Source organism: Nicotiana tomentosiformis, chromosome 12, assembly GCF_000390325.3.
Source record: "Nicotiana tomentosiformis chromosome 12, ASM39032v3, whole genome shotgun sequence".
Classification (NCBI taxonomy): domain Eukaryota; kingdom Viridiplantae; phylum Streptophyta; class Magnoliopsida; order Solanales; family Solanaceae; genus Nicotiana; species Nicotiana tomentosiformis.
In genome coordinates, this window is record NC_090823.1 from 114,922,068 (window position 1) to 114,939,569 (window position 17,502).

At 37.3% G+C, this 17,502-nt stretch overlaps 1 protein-coding gene across 3 annotated transcripts; it reads right to left on the bottom strand.

Annotated features, from left to right (window-relative positions):
• Positions 1–286: 286 nt before the first annotated feature.
• On the bottom strand, positions 287–2,224 carry LOC104086016 (bidirectional sugar transporter SWEET4-like). Of its 3 annotated transcripts, XM_070191859.1 has the most exons (6): positions 2,099–2,224; positions 1,980–2,016; positions 1,520–1,705; positions 1,311–1,380; positions 659–778; positions 287–571 (listed from the first exon to the last, which is right to left on the bottom strand). In XM_070191859.1, the coding sequence occupies exons 1-6, from the start codon at positions 2,142–2,144 to the stop codon at positions 398–400; spliced, it is 633 nt and encodes a 210-aa protein (XP_070047960.1). In that variant the 5' UTR covers positions 2,145–2,224; the 3' UTR covers positions 287–397. The 3 variants fall into 3 exon arrangements, with proteins under 3 accessions (XP_070047960.1, XP_009588446.1, XP_070047959.1); XM_009590151.2 differs by having other exon boundaries at positions 1,311–1,689; XM_070191858.1 differs by lacking the exon at positions 659–778 and having other exon boundaries at positions 1,311–1,689.
• Between the last annotated feature and the right edge of the window lie 15,278 nt (positions 2,225–17,502).

The window sequence follows — 17,502 nt, forward strand, 5'->3', positions numbered from 1 at the left end:
AGCTCAAATTATTCTTTTTCTCCTTCCATTTGATACTTGTTTACATTCAAATTTACTTGGCTTCCTCGTCTTTATTTACTTCCTTGTCAGTTTGACTCCTAACCTTTCTCTGCTTACTTCTCATTTTTACAGGAACAATTGATAAATGATCCAAACGATCTAAGATATTACACATTGTCATATTGGTTTCTGAAACTCAAAAATAAACTCAATTGATTTACCTAACTAACGACTTTTATGGCCTTGTATGTAGGGGTTGGTGATTTTATCAAATTAAATTGCTAAATTTAAAGTTTAAAATTCAAAATTAGTATTCAGACCACGATATACTTAAAAAAAAGTGGCACTTCTAAATACAAGGTGACGATAGTGGCCATTGGGAGAAGTGTTTTTCCCACTAAACTCCTGCGCTATTGCTTGTCTTTCGGGTGACACTAGAGCCAGTCTGCTCAGTTAGATCCAACTCTTCTTCGGCCTTTCTTCCTGCATTCTGCCTCTTAGTGGACTTGTAATACATCGCGTAAAGCAACAGTTGGGCAAGTCCAAGCGCAATTCCCATCGAATTTGGTGCCTTGTCGAAGAATGAAATTAAGATTTTAGTAGAAAATATAGAATAAGTTGAAAAGAGAATTTTAACAATTATAATTGTAATACTCACAAGTACAAAAGCATCCAAAGGAATAAGGGCATAAGTAGTCCAGCTAACACCATTCAGAAAAGAGAAAAGGGAAAGGAAGAAGGGCATGAACTCCACACTTTTGGTTGTGATCACCAGTTTCTGCAATAATTAACTACTATGTAAGCTGTAATTTGGACGCATTAATTTTACATGAGCCATTTCTGTAAACCAAATATCCTTCAAGTTATACCCTCGTTGTTCTATTTTATATGTTACTTTTTCCTTTTTAGTCATATTTAGTCTATAAAAGAAAAAGTACTCACACTATAATTAAAAATTCTTTAACTTTAAATTTTCTATTTTATCGTGATGATATGCTTTAATAATCATAGAAGTATTATGACATGTTTAATACAACAAATTTAATGATATTTTGATATGTGGCGATCTTTCTTCCGGGGCATTTGATTTTAGCCCTTTACAAATTTATTTTTAGTAATAAATTTTTTTACGAGAGAACGTAATTTTTACGCATAAGGGATTTGAGAATTATACACAAGAGACCTTCGCTGGGTCATTTCTTCTATTAAAGGGGTATGTTCACTCATTTTCTTTCTTTTCTCTTTCTCTTTTTTAAACAACATTTAAACACTACCATATAAATTGAAACGGAGTATAAACAGGAACATACCATGATAGCCAAAGGAGAAGCATACATGAGAATGTTGCCCGCAATGCAAATGCTACCAACAATAGCAGATCTTTTTGCATGTGTTTGGACTAGAGTTAGGACAAGTATGGCAAGTGAAGCCAAGAAAATAATCTCACCAACAATAATGAGGAATATTTTCGTCCTCTTTTTCCGATCAGAGTACAGCAAAAATAGCGTCAAGTACACACCCTCGATTGCAAATCCTGTGCCATTTGTAGTCACAACCAAGATGCTGTGTGGATGTACTAGTGGAATTCCATAGAGTACCCAAAGGCCACAGTTTATGAATGTAGCAAGGTATGGAACTGCTGAGAACCGTTCTACAGATTTCTTCTTCCTTATTCGAACAAATGTTGGCCTGTTCAGAATTAAAACTTTTGCGAATAAAAATCACTTGTAAGTAGCACTCAGGGTACAAGGTAAGGAACGGTTTCAACAGAACTCAGTTGTCCCAAATCCTTATATATATAGTTATATACTATATAATCTACTAAATATGTATAAATATAAATATTTTAACGTAATAACTCAAACAGTCGGTGAGTCCAGTGAGAGAACCCATAAATTTAATTTGATAATTTCACATACTATATATCCTTTCATCTTTAAAACTTAATAAAGAAAAAATACGTGTAAATTGAAGCTTACAAGGGTGACAGAAACAAGATGAGTGAAATGATGTTCCCTGAAAATTAACAAATCAATTTCACGTCAGCTATTACGACCCTAATAAAAAGAAGGCAAATTATACCAATGAATTAACTAACCAATAACACCAAAAGCAAAACGAGCAATCTCTTTATTGAAAACCATGGCTGAGATTAGCAAAAGAAATTACGTGATGAAGTGAAAGAGAAGGGGGGATGGATAAACTTCTAAGGGGAAAAGGTTGGTTTTGGCTTTAATTTTGTCCAAATAAAATCTTATATATTTTATGTGATTTTTAAAAAAAAAAATGATGGTATACAAATCATCTATTGTACATATACCTCGATCATTTATTCAATTACCTGTTAACTTTTACCATTGTAAATATTTAATAACTCTGCTCAGTAGGTTCAGATTATATTTTTATAAGAAATATATATTAACGGTTAAGATAGTATTTCTATAAATTTTTATAATTGAATAATCTCAATTTTGTATAACTAAGAAGATATCAAAATAATTTCATTGGAATAACTCAAGTCTATTTTGAAGTGAACAATGACTTAATTCACTCATTATAAGAAATAATCAACTCGACACTACAAAAGACTTTGTTCTTTAATTATCAAAGTCGTCATCAAATTATTCATTTTTATATATAGCATATTTATTATAAAATGTAGTAATATAAAAATTTATACAATTTTGAGGCCTAATCCCCAGAAGTCGGCCCTGGTTCTGATTTTGTAAAGAGAATTCTCTACATCTTCTAGATGTAAACTGTCAAAACAAAGGGAAAAGAATATTTAGACCGTGGAAACCAAGAAATTTATCTTTCTATATCGATAATTTAAATCATAGTTGCAAAGAATTCTTCTTGCACATACAAACTTTTTTTTAAGTCTCCTAACAAGCATTTACATTGAAATGCTACAAATATGATAGAGAAGATCTTTTTTTAGTTTCTCGCCTAATGTTCGGTATCTGTATTGAAACTCGATTATACTCGAATTTCGTCACGTAGAGTCTCATTCGGAGAAAAATACTTCCTATCAAATATTTTTTCATATCCAAAATTCGAACCCGAAATTTCTAATTAAAAAAAGAACAGTCTCATCCACGCACCATATCCTAAAGTGGTAGAGAAGAAGATCTCTGTGGACGCTGGACTCGAGAACATATTGAATCCTGGTACATAGACTTTGAGATCATACGGGAAGTAATCAATTTTGCTTGGATTTTTCTTGGGTAATAAATAAATAAGACAATCGGCACATTTACTCTTTTTGTTGACACTGAATTCAGCGCCAAACTCATCCTTATCCATTTAAGCTGGCAGAGGAATGCCTCAGTTCCTACTACCTCTCTTCTCGTGTCTTCGTGCATGTTTTAGGTTAGGATCAAGATTTCAAATTGATGGTTTAATTTTTATAATAATTTTTATTATTGAATTTATTATAATTTTATAGTTATGCATTTAAATATAATATTTAATAAATTTTACATAAATATCTAAGTTCTACGTGCCCAATTGAGTTCGTACCTTATCATCTACTTCCGCCATCGACTGTTTTAGGGCATTTTAACAATAATAATTTTTTTTAAAAAAGCCAGCTTAGTTAGTAGTCACAAATTTTTACGGTACAAATTGACACAGGTATAAAAGGCTATATTCTTTAAGGAATTTTGACGTGGTATAACTAACATTATTATGTATTTATCATCTGCAAATGTAGTTTGAAATAATTATAATACATAGCTAATATTTGTATTTTATAGCAAATTTACCATTCGCACACAATTTTCAGATCTCCTTTTCCTCCTCACAATCCTAAGAACCATCTTCTCACCCAAAACATCTCTGCCGCTGCCACCAGATCGCCGCCAGACCATCGCCATTGTTGGAAATCGCGACTGTCGGCTGACGGTCTCCATCTCTTGCTCTACTCCTCCTCTACCCGAATTCACAATCCATTTCTGTCAATTCCTCGTAGAACTCCGTAGTTCTAAGAAAAATCAAGGAAAATCGAAACTTTATTTTTCTGATTCGTTGAGTTCCGACCACTTTCACCCTATGAAACATACATGAAAGGATAGATCTCGGGCTGATCTATCTTTTGACATTATTTTTATTCCGAATATTTGACGATTTTTTTCGGCGAGCCACCGGTGAAGGGTCAGAAAATACATTTAGCGCAAGTACAATGTATTATTGTATGTATTCTTTAAGTGTAAATATTGAATATTTTTTTAGTTAATGATGGCTTGTTAGTATTTGTAATGGTAGGAAAGGGTAATTGAGGCGATTGTGTTGTTGTAGTAGAAGGGGTTTCGTGTATAGTGGGCTTGTCACGTGGGCTAGGGAGCAATTGGGTAGTTTGCATGGAAAGTGGGGTGGCAGCCTTGTGTAGTGAGTTGGGCTTAGGATTTAGTAGAGAGGGGTCATGATTGCATTGTGTAATTGTGTGTGGGCTTTTATTAGGGTTTGGAAAGTGGATGTTGCTCGTTATTTGATTGGCCAGTGTGGGAGGTGCTGCCAACGTGGCGTGTGAATTTGAAGGATTCGTGTCTCTAGATGTACTGTTCATCTTAGGAGAGTGTGAGGTAGGGTAATCGTGTAGGTTATTTTCTAGAGTTGGTAAGGATAATTGGGGTGGTAACTGGGTAGGCCCGTCGGATATAACCATTTTGTGTGGCTGGGCTTATTGTTGTGGGTTTGGGCTTCTAGTTTGATCCATTAGGTCATTAGAATTTTTTAATAGATCAAAATTATTTCTTATTGCTAGTAGATTATTAGCAGTTAATTACTGTGGTAATACAGGGTGTAAGGATTTAGCATGAAAATTAACTGAGTGCATACTTATATGATCTTCCTTAATCGCCTTCATATGTGAGTTTAGTAGTAGATGTCCTTTACGGGGACTCGATAAAGTTGAAGGATGTGTATCGTTGCTGCTTGAAATTGATGTATGTTTGTGCAATATGGGTGTCACAACCCAAAACCAACCTGTCGTGATGGCGCCTATCATGGTACTAGGCAAGCCGACTATTCAGACATTTCTAACACTTTAAATCTTGAAAGACAGTTTAAATAAAGGAATAATCTCTTAAAAACAAGATAGGAAATCATAACTCAATACATAAATTCTTTTCAAAACCGGGGTGTCACTGAGTACGAGCATCTACAAAGGGACATAGTTTGGTACACTATCTAGAAAGTAAAGACTGAATAATAAACTAAAAGACAGGGAGGAGAGTCAAGGTCTGCGAACGCCAAGCAACTACCTCGATGATCTTCGAAGGTTTGGACTCTGTAAATCAGCAACTGACATTACCGGAAGCACCTGAATCTGCACACGAGGTGCAGGGTGTAGCGTGAGTACAACCAACTCAATAAGTAACAAATCTAATCTTTGGACTGAAAGTAGTGACGAGTCTCATTATTACAGTTCACTTTCAATATTTAACAACACAGGAAATTACAAAAAATATGACAGTGATATCTCAGAAATTCATAATTTAACAGGTAGAGGTACAAGAATTTAGGCATGCTTACAGGAATTACAACAAAACTTAACACATAACAGGGCAAATTCAGCCCAAATACAAATAAAACACGGCAGATCCAGCCCAAATGTAATAACTGCTAGCATTGCGCCCGCTGTGAATGTGCAGACTCCGGAGGGACCGATCCAGCCCAAGCGCTATAATAAGACAAATCCTAGCATGAATTAATAAACCTGATGCGGCGTGCAGCCCAATCCCATAAATACCACTCACAATAGGCCCTCAGCCTCACTTAGTCAATAACCTCTCCAGTCTCTCGGACTCACCAGAATCATGATAATCGGCCCACAAAGGATGATATGATATAACAAGTAAAGACAACATAGACTGAGACATAATATGCAAGTAATAACTGTGACTGAGTACAAATTGACAGATTAAGCAATTAGTTCTATAGCAAAGACCGACCACTGTGAGTCCCAATAGTACCATCATATAGCCTAAGCAGGGGTTTTAACATGACTGATGGCTCAATAGATCTAACACATGGTGAAAATACGGGTAACAACAAGATTTAACAACTATTCAGTTCCATAGAATCGACTAAGTCACAATTCTTACGGTGCACGCCTACATGCCCGTTACTTAGCACATGCGTCACCTCAACACAATTCACATAACAGGAAATTCAGGGTCTCATGCCCTCAGAACCAAGTTTAGAAGTGTTACTTACCTCAAACTGTGCAAATTCCTACTCTGAGAAGACCTTGCCTCGCGAAACGGCCTCCAAATGCCTCGAATCTAGCCACAAACAGTTCGATACAATCAACACGAGCTAAAGGAATCAATTCTATAAGAAAATACTAAGCTCTTAATCAAAAGTCAAAAAGTCAACTCAAAAGTCGGCCTCTAGGCCCACGTCTCAGAATCGGGTAAAAGTCACAAAATTCGAATACTCATTCAACCACAACACCCATACCAAAATTACTCAAATCCGATACCAAAATCTCAATCAAATCCCTAAAATTCGGCTTAAGAACTTTCCTCAATTTTCCCCTAATTTTTCAATCCAAATCACTAATTAAATGATAAAATCAAAGACATAAACATGGAATTTGACCAAAAATAAGTAAGAATCACTTACCCTAATCACCCACTTAAAAATCTCTCCAAGAATCGCCTCCCACCGAGCTCCCAAAATCAAATTGTGAAAATGAGCTCAAACCCTCATTTTGAAATATTTAAGTTTCTGCCTAGGTATCCCTTCATCGCGATCACGGGAATTCCTACGCGATCGCGAAGCACAATCTTAAGCTGCCAAACTCAGACCCTACGCGAACGCAGACAAGACCACGTGAACGCGATGCATTACCTCTCCAGACCCACACAATCGCACCAACACCCACGCGTTTGCATAGAGTTGCGTGACCAACTCCTCTTCCTTTCCTTGGCGTAGCCCACGCGTTCGCGATGCTCTGCCTGGCCTAACCTACGCGATCGCATACTCCAGCTCGCGAATGCGTAGAGCAAAATCCCAGCTGCCTCAACCAAGCCTTCGCGATCACATTCCTACTCACGCGACCGCATAGGAGAAAATCAAAACTGGACACCAGAAATTCTTCAGCAGCCTTCCAAGTCCAAAATTTGATTCGTTAACCATCCGAAATCCACCCGAGGCCCCCGGGACCTCAAACAAATCTATAACAAGTCCTAAAATATCATACGAACTTAGTCGAGCCTTCAAATCATGTCAAACAATGCTAAAACCACAAATCGCACATCAATTCAAGCCTAATGAAATTTTGAACTTCCAACTTCTACATACGATGCCGAAACCTATCAAATCACGTCCGATTGACCTCTAATTTTGTACACAAGTCATAAATGACACAATGGACCTACTCAAACTCCCGGAACCCCAAACCGTGCCCGGTAACCATAAAGTCCACTCTCGGTCAAACTTTCGAATTTCCAATTTTTGCCATTTCAAGCCTAATTGAACGACGGACCTCCAAATCACTATTCGGACATGCTCCTAAGTCCAAAATCACCCAAGGGAGCTAACATAATCATCACTTTCGGAGCCATTTACACACAAATCAACATACGGTCAACCGTTTCAACTTAAGCTTTCAACCTTGAGATTAAGTGTCTCAATTTATTTTGAAACCTCTCTGGACCCGAACCAACTACCTTGGCAAGTCACATAACAATAATTAAGTAAGGAATGAGCAGTAAATGGGGGAACAGGGCTACAACTCTCAAAACGACCGGCCGGGTCATTACAATGGGTTTTGTAGGCCGTTTGGGGAATATAACCGTCTTCTATTCTGAATCTGGAACTTGTATCTCCTTTCTTTCATTTTCTTTAGACAATGAATTATTGTTTAGTTGTTGTGATATACCTATTGAGATGTGATTATTGGGGCAATTTGCATTAGTATGGCCAATTCGCCCACAAAGGATACATAGAATATTAAGTCCTTCATAAAGGATTTGTTGGCGATGGGTCCCAATGAATACATGGGACTTTAGTGGTTTTTAAAGGGGTGCTTCTACACATATTCGAGCATAGCGCCCTCTAGTCGTAGATGACGTGCATGGATCAATTTTGAGGAAATCACATGCAACATACTACTCATCCATCATCCTCTATATCTAACTATAGCCATGCAAAGACACCATGCACCAACATTTCCTCTAAGAACTCATCACCAACGACCATCTCAACTTACCTTCAGGCCACTCAACATCCAATTCCTCACCCCAGCGACCATGCAAAATAATACACCACCTCCCACAACTTATCCAGTGATTTACACATCACAAGTACCCAATCCCTTCCACCCGCCTCAATCATGGCTGGAAATGGGTTTGCAAAAACCATGCACTCACCTTCTCCATGATAGTGAACAACCAGGAGGTGATAGTTCGTCTCCAAAATCTATAAGATTTGGCCCAGATAGTAACGGATGGCATGATAGCAGCCATGACCTACTATGGTTAGTACCACTGGGCGACAACACCAATGAACACCAACACCATATGGTGGAACCCCTTTCCTTACTTCCAGAATCAATTCAATCCTCCGACCTATGCAGAACTCCCCTTTTACCCACAGTCCCAGTCCCAGATCCCTTGGATACACGAATATATACACATACCTCTAATGATGCCCATGTCACCAATGAGCCTGTTTGAACCACTCACTCCATCATAAACCTCAATGAGCCCAAGCTTACACAGCAGCTTGCAGTAGCAGCTTACACAACATCTTCCTTTCTTCTATAAATAGAGGAGAATTCAGTTCATTATGTACATAAGTTTGAAGTTTGAATAATATATCAGTTTCTCTCTATACTTGTCTTTACTATACTATCTTTATTTTTTAACAACAACCATACTTCTTTAGATAGCATTTTAACCGCAAATAAATTAAACAAGGGATAATCAAGGTAGAAAAAAATCGTTGTACTAAAGCGCCTCAAAATTTATTCAACAGTTGAGTAAATCACAAGATGTATTACTTGTCCTTGCACTGCAGGGAGTTAAACTTGTGTACTTCAAAATTATTACATTAATATAATATCTCCCATTCAACATAAAATTAGGAGCTCATGGTATGAATTTCCAATGAAAATTTCTAGGGAAAAGAATGTCCATCACCATCATTTTTCTTCAAATGATAACTGATGAAGTTTTTCCATGCCTCGCGCTGCAAAAGTGTCACGACCCAATTCTTCCTCCGTAAAACGTCGTGACGGTACCTAGTCTCTACGACTAGGTAAGCCTAACAAAATACGGAAAATAACAAAAAAATAGAAGGAAAACTTAACAACTAACTGCAATAGATAACTAAATAACTGGTAACAATGCCGCTCGGTATGTACAATAACCAACACACTAGTAATACACGGTATTCCCAAAACCCGAAACATCATAAATTATAAGCTACAGAAGGAAACTAGTATCTCTATACACCAGAGTCTAATAAAAGAAGTACGGAAGGTAAATGACATAAGAGTGAATAGAGAGGGACTCCGAGGTCTGCGGACGCGGTAGATGTACCTTGAAGTTTCCGTACAACAACAAGCACTCTTAGCTAGTAGCGGGGCTGATAAGAAGTACCTGGATCTGCACACAAAATATATGCAAAAAAGTAGCATGAGTACACCACAACGGTACCCAGTAAGTGCCAAGCCTAACCTCGGTCAAGTAGTGACGAGGTCAGGTCAGGCCCACTGGTATATAATATATAAAGCAGGAGAATATACAGTATAATAAGATACTAGAATTTAACAAAAGGAAACACAGCAAGGCAACAATACAACACACAGGGGTAAACAGCAGGGGATCTCCCGAGATACCATCTCGTAGTTTCAAAAGTAAATATACAGGGAGAATTCTCAAGGTACTGCCTCGTAGTCTCAAAAGTAAACACACATCTCAAACCGATAAATACAACAGTTAACATCAAGATTTCTACAGTTATATTAATAAAGAATAAGGAAAAGCAGGGAATCAACTAGGCATGCTTCACAGAGTTCAAATAAGCAGTTAAAGCATGTAGACATGCGATATTAGACTAAACAGGATACCTACACATATTAGAATAGCTCAATTTAGAATGAAAATAGACTAATACTCATTTAAACGGTATAACTCAAATTAAAGGAAAACAGATTGCTACTCAGTAAAAATAAATCGGGTTTTTCAACAAATAGCCCGTGTACGTACTCGTCACCTCACGTACACGACGCTCACATATCACAATAGTACCAAATCCTAAGGGGATTTCCCCCACATAGGGTTAGGCAAGCTACTTACCTCGAACCAAGCTTAATCAATCAGTAACAATGCCTTTTCCACGAATATCCGACTCTGAATGGCCCAAATCTAGCCAAAATCAATTATATACTATAAATACAACTATAAGAAACTAATCTAATTAATGAAATCAAAGTTAAAGCAAGAAATTAGAAAATTGCCCCAAAAAGTCGATCCGGGCCCACGTCTCAGAATCGGGTAAAAGTTACAAAATATGAACACCCATTCACTCACGAGTTCACTCGTACCAAAATTATCCAAATTCGATGTCAAAATCCCAATCAAAACCCAAAATCTTGGTTGAAGAACTTCTTTCCATTTTTCCCAAAATTTCACCCCAAATCCGAAATTAAATGATGAAATTAATGATAGATTAATGGGATATAACCAAAATCAAGTAAATAATCATTACCCAATCGATGTCTCTGAAAATTTCTCAAAATCTTGTCCAAATCCGAGCTCTCAAACTCAAGTTTTGATAAAAATGGCCAAACCCTCATTTTTGAAATGTTATATTCTGCCCAGGCATTTCCTTCTTCGCGAACGCGGCCACACCCTTGCGTTCGCGAAGCACAATTTTTCCTTCAGTCCAAAACCTTCTTCGCGAACACGAGAGCCCCCTCATAAACGCGGAATCTTACATTGCCTGACCCTACGCGAACGTGGGACTCTCATCGCGAACGCGTAGGCTATCTGCCTGGAGTTCCATCTGACCGTTCCTCTACGCAAACGCAATGACCATATCGCGAACGCGTAGGCTAAATGATCTACATCTTCGTGAACGCGGGAACCACATTGCGAATGCGAAGAACAAACTCAGCTGGCCTCCCAGATGTCTTACGCGAACGCGAGACCTCTCTCGTGAACGTGAGACCTCTCTCGCGAACGCGATGAAGAAAAGTCTGCAACAACAATACCAGAAAATCTGCTATCTTTCCTAAGTCCAAAATGATCCGTTAACCACCCGAAATCAACCCGAGGCCCCTGGGACCTCAACCAAACAAGCCTATAAGTCCTAACACACCATACAAACTTAGTCGAGCTCTCAAATCACATCAAACAATGCTAAAACATGAATCACCCTCCGATTCAAACTTAATGAACTTGAAACTTTAAATTTCTACAACCGATGCCGAAACATATCAAATCACGTCCGATTGACCTCAAATTTTGCACACAAGTCATAATTGATATTACGGACTTACTCGAACTTCCTGAATTAGAATCCGACTCTGATATCAAAAAGTCCACTTCCGGTCAAACTCCAAAAATTCGACTTTTGCCATTTGAAGCCTAAATCAGCTACAGACCTCCAAAGTACAATTCGGGCACGCCCCTAAGTCCAAAATCATCCAACGGATCAGATGGAACTCCATTTCAGAGTCATTTTCATACAGTTCTGACTACGGTCAAAATCCTAAGGCTTAAGCTTCTGTTTAGGGACTAAGTGTCCCAAAATACTCCAAAACCAAAAATAAAACCTCCCGACAAATCACATAAGCAGAAAAAGATACGGGGGAAGCAGTTAATAGGAGATCGGGGCTATTACTCTCAAAACAACCGACCGGGTCGTTACAAAGAAATACTATAAAGTCACTATATCTCTATAGCATAGAATCTTTATTTACTATAGCCATTACAATACAATAAAAAAAGTGTTCGAATAAGAATTGACCTTTTGTTTCAAACGCGCATGATGACGTCCACAACACACTTTAATAAGAGATATGGTACGGTCGTATGCAATAAGAATTACCCAACTATGAGTCGGGGTCGAATCCACTGGGAGTTATATGGGGTGTCAGGAGTATATATTTGAAGCAAGTGAATGGACTACCTAAAATTGCACTTCCACAACAGAATTTTGATTTCTACTTCTACTATTACTCTAATGATTGCAAGCTAAGGTGAATAGACTAGAGATGAATGATTTTGATATTTTACCAAATACCTAGGTGTTTGCCTAATGGGATAAAAATGTTAATACTTATTTTGTTGGTTGGGGTGTATTATAGCTCTCAACTCTACGTTACCCACTCAATACCTCTCGATCAAAGAATGATTTTGCCTAATTTGGCTTTCTCAAGTCCAAATGAGTTTCAAGCAAAATAGTTGATATGAGCTCAAGTCGGGTTCTTACTATCTCTAATTTGAACCCTTTAACTAGGCTAATAAATCTCTCAATTAACCCAATTCCTTGTTAGCCAAGTTATCCTAGACTAGGTCACTCTTTCTCAAGTAGAGACTAAGTCAAATAGGCATGAATCAATGTTTGCAACTGTTAATTCTAAAATTGAAGCATGAAATAAGCTAAATAATCAACACCCAATCATAAACAAGTATTAAATTAAATACCCATAAGATTTACACACTAAGGTTGGGTCACAACCCTAGTAAAAATCTAGCTACTCATAATGGAAATTGAAGAAAATAAAGAAGAAAAGCTAATTAAACTCATAATAAAAGATTAAAATGATGAAATCTAATGTTTAAACACTAAAATAATGTCAAACTTCTTAACATAGTAATAAGAAACGGCTACAACAGCTTTTTAATGTTCAGACTTGATCTAAATTTGTGAAACTCGTCTATTTATACATGGCCAAAAATCACGGACAAAAATACCCCTCGGGAGGTTCTGTGGCCGCACAATTCCATGTGCGGTCCGCATATTTCTTCAGCTGGCAGAAGGTGGGTTTTGCAGATGCACATTTTTGGATTGCAGCGGCGAAGAAACTTCTGCGGCCCCACAATTCTTGTGCGGTCCGCACTTCACAAAGGCGTCAGGACTTGGTCTTTTTTGCATATTCTCTGAACTTTGAATCTTTGTTAGTGAAAGCCCAGTTCTGCAGCCGCACATTGCTGAAAATCCTGTTGGGTTCTGCTGCTTGGTTTGTAGCCGCAGATGGAATTTTACGGACCGTACATCTTTGCTTCTGCGCCCTTTATTTTCTTGTGCTTCGGAACACTCATTTTTTAGTCGGATTTCATCATGGGAGACCAAACTTCCAGCATTCCTTCAATTTGCATAATATCATTAGTTTCAGAAACACAATTCAATACTTTCGGAATAAAACAAAAGCTAAAAGATGCTAATGAGCAGTCAAAATCTCACTTATCAGTGCATTCTCTTTCCGTAGTTCTTCTTGGATCTTTAGTTTTTCTGTGATTTCTTCATAAACTTTAGGATTACAACAAGGGCAAATAACATGCTTGTTCCTTTCCCTCATTATTGAAAGTTCATAAGAGATTCGTGTATTCTCATAGCGAAGCATATCATTTTCTCTCCTACAACTAATAAAGAAAAAAAGAAAAAACGTTGTAGACCTCGTAAAATTTAAGATAACTAATATATATGAAGAGAAAAAAAAAGAACAAAATGTTAAGAAAAATAGAAACTTACTCTTTAAGTTCTTTCTTTAACATAGAACTTCCACTTCCAGATGCCATTGGTAAAAAGTTAAAGGTAAAAAAGAATTAAGGTGATCTAAAACTCTTTAGACTTTGGATCGATTTCTAGATCTTCTTCAACAATAGAAAGATTGAGATCGGAAAACTTGGTTCTGACAAAAAATAACTTGAATATATATACTACTTCTTAAATTTAACTTTATTAATAACTCACTTAACTTTCTGCGAGAGACCATTCCTTAAATCGATGAGATTCTTAATGATATTTTGATAAATGAAAAAACCTAATATATATTGTCAATAACGGATAAAGATTCTAAAAAAGGTGATAAGAGAGAAATTATATATGGCAATAAAATTAATTTTTGTGCTTTATTTCATGAATTTCAACTATTTTCAGAAGACATCCATCCTGGCAACTCGAGGAATTAGTTTCTTGCACGTGTGTTACACGTGTATTCCGAGTTACGTAGTACACGATTTTATAAATAATATAAATATTGTTAAAACAAAGGTTAGAGAAAATAATTATACATGAAAGGATAAAGTACAAATTCCTGTGAATGATTAGTATGAATTGTCATGTGATAACTTGTTTATTGAGGTCAAGATGATTAGATATCGCCTGAACCTACGAACATGTATAGTATTTCTTGATCAATACCATAAAATAATATCCTTTACATCTGGAGTACACGGTGACAATAGCATTATTAAGTAAAAGTATCATGATCAAGTGTATTAAAAGATCGAGTAAGCAGTAACAAAATATTTTTTTGTGTATACAAAGGATGAGGAAAATTACAACTCGTCAAAAAAAATATATTAAAAGTATGAGTGCATAGTTCTAGCTTCTAACAAATGCTTACCTGTTTGAAGCATACCTTCGTCATTGTTTTACTGAACTTCTTAGTCCCCTCCTGGTTATAGGCTTTAAATAAAAGATCGACAATATTATTTGTTAGGAATAATTTCAAAAACCTCCCTCTAGTTTTGGCTTCTTAACACTATCTCTTTTGAGGTACAAGATTACCTCTAAATTTCAAAACTTCAACACTTTGCCATTTCAGATCTATGGCCGCATATGAAAAACTTTGTGAGTGATTTCCTTTGGGGTAGATGACGAGACAACTAGAAGAGCGAGAAAGAGTTTTTTTTTAAAAAATTAAAAGGTTATGTAGTTGGGTGAGAGAATCTCAAGAGAGAGATATAACAATAAGTTTTAGGTAAATCTAAAGAGAGAGATATTAGAGATATAAAAAGCTATAGACTTTAAAATAAGTTGTATTTATGTAATCTTCTAAAAATAATTATAACTTATTTAAATGGGTTTTAAGTAAATTATATTTTGCGTAAATTAGTCAAAAGTGTATTAGTTAAAATATTTCTAAATAGCTTTTTGATGGTACGGGGACACCCAGTTCCTCATTTTTTCTTATGATGTATATGTTGGGATTGTAAAGGGATTGGTTACTTGGTTTGCTTGGTGCGTATTTAACATATGATTGACCCTTCAGTGTTGGGGTGTGACACTCAGCCGATTGAATCTTTTCGATATATATATTTTAGGGTTATGTTTAGTTGCACGTATAAATTGGAGATACATAACACATTTTTTATATCGAAACAATCAAATGTTGAAAGATAATAGTAACAGTCATACTTCTTTAGATCGCATTTTAACCGCAAATAAATTAAATAAGAGATAAGCAAGGTAGAAAAAAAATTGTTGTACTAAAGCGCCTCAAAATTTATTCAATAGTTGTAACGACATGGCCGGTCGTTTTGAGAGTTGTAGTGTAACGACCCGACCGGTCGTTTTGAGAGTATTAGCCCCGAACCCTTAATCATTACTACCTTTATTTCACTTTGTGATTACGTAACTTGTTGGTAGGATCTGTTTTTGGTTTCGGAGTGGATTGGGACACAGAGTCCCTAAATCGGGAGTTTAAGTTTTAGGAATTTACCGTAGCTTGAATTATGTAAAGACGACTACGAAATAGAGTTTTGATAGTTCCAATAGCTCTGTAAGGTAATTTTTATCTTAGGAGCGTGTTCGGATATTGAATTGGAGGTCCGTAGGTCATTTTAGCGTCAATTGGCAAAAGTGGAAAAATTGGATGATTTTTGGGAAGTTTGACCAGGAGTGGATTTTTTGATATCAGGGTCGGATTCCGATTCCGAAAGTTAAAATTGGTACGTAATGTCAATTATGACTTGTGTGCAAAATTTGAGGTCAATCGGACTTGATTTGATAAGTTTCGGCATCGGATGTAGAAGTTTAAAGTTTTAAAGTTTATTAGCCTTGAATCGATGCGCAATTCATATTTTTAGCGTTGTTTGATGTGATTTAAAGGCTCGGCTAAGTCCGTGTGATCTTTTAGGACTGGTTGGTATATTTGGTTGAGGTCTCGGGGATCTCGGGTTGATTCTGGATGGTTAACGGATCAAAATTTGAAGTTATGAAATTGCTGAAGGCTGGGCTCTGCTGGTGTAACCGCACCTGCGGAGCTTTGAACGCAGGTGCGAGCTCGCAGAAGCGAGAGGACGATCGCATATGCGAAGATGATGAAGATGGTCAGTGGTCGTAGGTGCTACGTGATGACCGCAGAAGCGGAGTCGCTTCTGCGGAGGAGTGAGCGCAGAAGCGGAAAGGCCTGGGAGACCTGTTGATCGCAGAAGTGGACATGGTCCGCAGGAGCGCGTGTGCAGAAGCGTTACTTGACCGCAGAAGCGGAAGCGAAGATGCGCATTTGGGTCCGCAAATGCGAAAGTGCCTAGACTAAGTTAGAACCGCATCTGCGATGGAAATTTCAGAGGTGCGGAGCCGCAGATGCGGCTGTGGGCTCGCAGAATCGATTTCGCTGGGCAGAAAAGGGCCAATTCCGAGGGTTTAATTTCATTCTTCATTTTTGAACCTAGAGCTTGGATTGAGGTGAAAGTTTGAGGGTTTTTCAGAGAAAACAATTGGGTAAGGATTCTTGACTTATTTTTGATTAATTTCCACTAAGATATCATTTATTCTTCATTTAATTTAGGATTTGGGTTGAGAAATCTGTGAAAAAGGTGAAAAAAATCTTTAGGCCGAATTTTGAGGTTTTGATCGGGAATTTTGTATCGGATTTGAGTAATTTTGGTATGAGTGAACTCGATATAGAATGGGTGTTCGTATTTTATGACTTTTACCGGGTTCCGAGACGTAGGCTCGGGTCAACTTTTGCGGCGATTTTTCGATTCTTTGTTAAAGTCGTAGATTTATTATTTAAATTAGTTTCTTTTAGTTGTATTCATGGTATATAATTGCTTTTGGCTAGATTTGGGCCGTTCGGAGTCGAAAAATCGAGGGAAAGACATTCTTATCGATTGATTGAGAGGTAAGTGACTTGTCTAACCTTATGTAGGGAAAATCCCTTTAGGATTTGGTACTGTTATAACAATTTGTGATATGTGAGCGTTGTGTACGCGAGGTGACGAGTGCGTACATGGGCTAATTTTGAAAATTTCGGTTCTTGATGAGTGCGTACATGGACTACGAGGCGGTACCTCGGGAGATCCCCTATCATGCATTTACTTTTGGGACTATGAGACGGTACCTCAGGAGATCCCCATGTTGTGTATTTACATTTGGGACTACGAGGCGGTACCTCGGGAGCGCCCCGGTTGTTTACCTCTATTTGTTGTGTTGTTACCTTTCTGTAATTTCTTGTTGTTCATTTTTTAGTCATTCTGCCTCGTTTCCTTTTATTCGAGTAGGGCCCTGACCTGACCTCGTCACTAC

What these genes read in the sequence shown, in the direction of transcription:
- LOC104086016 (XM_009590151.2), bottom strand. Translation starts at nt 2,144, where the DNA reads ATGGTTTTCAATAAAGAGATTGCTCGTTTTGCTTTTGGTGTTATTG. An exon ending in CTTCTCCTTTGGCTATCATG is followed by an intron (nt 779 to 1,310) that starts GTATGTTCCTGT and finishes TAATTATTGCAG; the next exon opens with AAACTGGTGATCACAACCAA. An exon ending in CTTTGGATGCTTTTGTACTT is followed by an intron (nt 572 to 658) that starts GTGAGTATTACA and finishes TTCTTCGACAAG; the next exon opens with GCACCAAATTCGATGGGAAT.